General features: G+C 38.3%; 1 protein-coding gene across 5 annotated transcripts in view; it reads left to right on the top strand.

Moving 5' to 3' along the window:
- Positions 1-5000, top strand: part of LOC137616409 (broad-complex core protein isoforms 1/2/3/4/5-like) — a 454908-nt gene that overhangs the window by 211191 nt on the left and 238717 nt on the right. Inside the window, exon 6 of one of the 5 annotated variants that reach the window (XM_068346144.1) lies at positions 2563-5000. This exon is cut by the window's right edge and continues 287 nt beyond it. The exons of the other annotated variants lie outside the window; for them this stretch is intronic. Coding sequence (XP_068202245.1) covers positions 2563-2837 — 275 coding nt within the window. The 3' untranslated portion in view covers positions 2838-5000. The remainder of the gene's footprint in view (positions 1-2562) is intronic. 5 annotated transcript variants of the gene reach the window in all.

The following is a 5000-nucleotide window of genomic DNA, read 5'->3' as shown; positions in this document are numbered from 1 at the left end:
AGTTCAAAATTAGTGGAATCTGTGTCGTCATCTTTTACTTACTGTAGTGGAAGGTCTTGGCTGTAATTTTTTTTTTTGGGGGGGGGGGGGGGGGGGGGGGGTTGGCTGAAATCTTTGTAGACCAGGTGCCCTTTTGATTTAACATGCCACTGTTCATTGAACCATGCTTTTTCTATCCAAAGACAGAAGGCTTTCTTTGCATTTCCCAAGCCTTTATTATCCCTTGTGAATGGAAATTTTTCTCTCACAAGCCCAAGCTAAACCAGAGTAAATATCTTGGTGATTTTTAAAGATTAAAAAAAAATATTTTTTTTTATCACATTATTAGACCTTGAACAATTAGCATTTTCTTTTAGTTAGATCTAGAGAACATGGAACAAGGTGTATTAGCACTCTATTATTAAGACTTTACCACTTTTGGGGCAAAGTTAATAAATATAGAAGTTACTGGGAACCATAAATTTTAGTAGTACCATGTCCTTTGATACACATAATAACTCCAGGAGTGCTGGTATGTGCAAAACTAACTTATGTTGGTGGTATGGGAGGAAGGGTAACACATTTGTTACATAATGATGTTGGTATCATGTCATGTTAAAAGGGCGTGCCATTCAGTGGGAGCTGGTCAGATGGTTAATGGCTTTTTGGCCTGTTTCATATTGATATGTACACATTAATTGAAATATTATTATACTGTCTTTGCTAGTTTGCATAAGATTTTCATTTATTGTACATCATGGTACACTTATAAGTGCAATATAGTTTAGCCATGAACATATGAATTGTTTTGAGGTACTCTATTATATTCGCTCTATCTGTGAAAACTGCAGTGATTGTATTTGACAAAATATAAGAATAGGATTCCTTGTATGTTCAGTCAATTTTTTACGCAAAAATATTGGGGTTTCGTGAAAGCAATGCTGGAAATTAGTGGATTGAATGTATTTCAAGACTTTACAGGGCTATGACCTTTTAGAATGAAGATATTGTTCACGAGTGACAAAAACCATTATGGGTGGATGATTGAAGAAAATAGATCTTTATGCTCATATTTTATTGTAGTTGTAAAAGAGACTGCAGTGGTTGCAAAAGCAAAACATTTTCTGTGATTGTCACTTCAATTTGTGTGTTAATGAAAAAAATAATTACAGTAATGAATTTTTTTTTTTTTTTTTTTTTTTAGTTTTGCAGAAATTTTTTTTAACAATTGGGTATATTGATTACTGTTAGTATGGTGAATTTTTATATGATGAATTGTTTTGAAATTCAATCCTCTTCTTTTCTATCCTTGGAATTGCTGTTAGACTATTTGTTGCTGTATTACAGTAGTGTTATTCCTTTAGTACTTATACTGTATATCATGGTATATCTGGAAGATTATTTTAATTATGGTTGTAACATTTTTCTCAATATAGAAATGTTGCATTGGAATTGGCTTATGTAGTACAATAAACTTGGTAAGGAAGTTTAAATTTCAAGTACTTAATAATATATCCTAGTGCTTGCTGCATAGTTTATAATGTTTAATTAGCTTAGATTCTGTTCCAATAATTCTTACATTGAATTCTTAATAGTTCTAAGATGCCAAATTATGTATTGAAGGCAATATGTTAAAATTAACCCTAAATATAACCTCATTAATGGTATTTCTTAAGCAAAAGGTTGTAATGATTACTGTTACATGTACTTTATATCAATTATTGTATTGAAAGCCATTTATTTTACATTGATTCAAATTTGAAGGGCTTTGCTTAAATATGCTTAAAATTCAAGCGAGGTTAGGACGGCAGGAGAAAAAAAAATTCATTTGAAAATGCATAAAGAAAATTGTTAAGGGGTAGTTCTAATATATGAAAGAATTTGCTGGTATACAAGTTGCACATTGAGCTAATGCTATAAATTGCATAAATACACTATCCATGCATGCACAATTTTTCTTTAGCTCCAGGAGTTTATCTCTCTCTCTCTCTCTCTCTCTCTCTCTCTCTCTCTCTCTCTCTCTCTCTCTCTCTCTCTCTCTCTCTCTCTCTCTCAACTTCTATTACATAGAGTTGCCATTTTCAGTTTTAGTGTTTATTATACATTACAAAATGTATTTATTTTATTTGAGCCAAATTGTTTCCTTGTATGTATGATTTCAGTAGGCTGTGCAGTGCTCAGACTGGTGGAAGCTACTGCCTGTGAAGAGAGGCATCATAATTTTACTCATTATGTTTAATGTCTTTTTTTTTTTTCAATTGATATCTGGAAAAAGTTTATATTTGACAGTTTGCTTCCAATAGTAAAACATTAGTAATGATAAATTTTGACTGCCCCTTTTCGAGGCCTTGTCTTGCACTTTTGCTGAAGCACAGGTAGTGACAGGCATTGCATTGTGTGGATGCAAATACTTGGTTACCATCATTGTCAGCTCTGCACTTGAATGTATAGAAGCAAGTTTTTGCAGTCACAATATGCCTGTCACTGCATGCAATGATATAGAAAATACTATTTAAAATTAGTAATTGGTTCAGTTGGGAATGATCAAATGACTGACAGTGTCCTTTTCCGTTCTTTTTCCAGATTATCAATTGCTTCAAAAATTACAATTTATCAGCGCCTCCCACCAGTACATGCACTGGCCATCGCGTCGCCCTGCTGTCTGTCCGGGATGTGGCAAGTTCTTTAAATTCAAGTACAATATGAAGATTCATCTGAAAAAGTGTGTGGCAGCACAGGGTCATCTGGTTAGTGGTATGATGGGTGGTAGTGGTGGAGATGAAGTCCCAGCACACCCTTCACTTCCTCCTCCACCACCGCCACATGCGCATCCACACGGCGCTCATTCCACCTCCTGACTGGCAGCGCTCAACCAGGATGCCCCGTCCACCAACACTACAACAAACACTCCTCCTTTGTCTCCAACCATTTCTCTGCTGCCATTGACACATAGCCTGCCACAGTGTGCATCCTTTTTAGCTAATGAAGCTAGACGGCAGGCTACTGCTGGAGAAAGAAAGTGGTACCCATTTTAGGGCATCCTGGGCAAAACTGCTTTTGAGTGTCACGCTGAACCCATAGGATGGCTCTCTTGGGACTTTAGACTGGGGCCCCGGAGGAGACTGCAACTACAACCCCATTGACAACAGTCATCATGCAGCGTTTGTGGTTATCCCCGCACTAGTAGAGCTTATATTCAATATATATAACATATATATATGAACACAATGTGATTGATTGTTGATGTAGTGAAGGCTGCCATATGATGATGAGATTTGTCATTAATAGGGGTTGATACAGGGTCGACATTGTCTTCCAGCTTCCTGTCATGCGCTGCAATCTGCTCATGAAAGATCAGCTGAGATGTGAATTCCATGTGGTGAATATGTAAACACCAAGGTTTTAGCGGCTTAGGTGTGGCAGCATAGCTGTCCTGTTATGTAATTGACGGTTAATGGTTTAGTTGTATTAAGTGAGTTTATGAATTAAGGAAGTCAAGATGTTAATTATTAAGTACTGGGAGCTTGATTTTGTGAACTGTCCAGCAGCAGCTTTCTTAAAAGATGGACGTGCCAAATGCGGGATGATAAGTTATCCTACTGGCCTAGTGTGTGGAGGAAGACATGAACAGTGGGCTGGCTCCCGCAGAGTTTGTTTGGCGGCAACAGCCATCATAGCAGCTGGCATGGCCTCAGCCACAGCAGCAGCAGTAACAGCAAGCAGGCATCAGTCAACCAGGTTCAGCATAGCAATTCAGATTGGCAGCACATAGCAGCAGCAGCAGAAAAACAGTCAGGCTCAGTACAAATATTACGGGTTACATTGCTCGTTCCCTTGCTGCCCTGCACATGGGGCGCAGCTTGTCAGGTGAAACAATCGATGTGTGACCTCAGAGACGCTTGCTCACTCTATGGCAGGGATCAGTACCTCACAGAGGTGGTGGTCATATGTTTTTGCAATCCTCTTTCAGCATGAATAATATCTAAGACTTTTAACAGAGAGTGGTGATGAGGGTTGCAAAAACATGCCACCACTTCAGCAACCATATTTACCTCATTGCGCTTTAAACAGAGTGGGCCAAAGCATGGAGCTGTACAGCAGTTAGGCTTCATGGTGCAATTCTCACTCTGCCACATAAATTATTTTCCTACAGTACCTCAAGCTTATGTCAGGGTTACAAGAACCTGGCAATATCCAAATTAGTCCATAATGCATTTATTACAGTGTAAACATACTACAATGTTCCTCAGGTATTTTTTTATAACTTCTCTGTGGTCCACAGGTCTGAATTCCTCAGGAGAGGGTACAATACCCATTCTCAGTTGACACTGTCTGCTGGGCACCAGAGTCAGGGTAGTCAGGCCAAGCCACTCCACATTACTTGTTGCCCATTGTTTGTATCATTATTGTTATTGTTGAGATTGAAGAACTATTATTTTAAATGGTAGTATGGTGGCTCTGCTTACCCTGCCCCGGGTAATGGGTGAAGCCCAGTAGTAGTGGCAACAGCAGTTAATGCAGTGGTGCATCCACTGCACCCACGTACAATCAGGGTATCGTCCTCTCCTGGGGCCCAATCTACCTCACAGTGCAAACATATTGTATCCTGTTCTGTAATAGGAGCACTTTGTATTGTAGCTACTGACCGACCTACCTATTTTCCAGTCTCTCCACCTGGTGATCAAAGTGACATGGTTAAACCCGGTCCTCTGGCAGCTTCCATGACTTGCTGTTATTATTATTATCCTTATTATTGTGTTTTTAGTTTTTTAGCTGTAGTAGCAGGCTGCATATCAGAGGGTAATGCAACCTCCTCCTAATCCTTTGTAAAAGTGCTGTTAAACTTGTAATCCATTGTATGTTTCCTATTTGTAGAACACATAAATCTATATTATTGAGCAAGTCATGTGAAGCTACCATCCGTGTTCATAAAATTGGCAAAATAGAAATCATATTAGTCTGTAAGTAAAATTTCTCTCTTAATGAACTGTTTATCTTGGTAAAGAACTTGTCAAGCCTTC

Source organism: Palaemon carinicauda, chromosome 22 (assembly GCF_036898095.1).
Source record: "Palaemon carinicauda isolate YSFRI2023 chromosome 22, ASM3689809v2, whole genome shotgun sequence".
NCBI lineage: Eukaryota > Metazoa > Arthropoda > Malacostraca > Decapoda > Palaemonidae > Palaemon > Palaemon carinicauda.
This window is presented reverse-complemented; position numbering and strand designations above follow the sequence as displayed.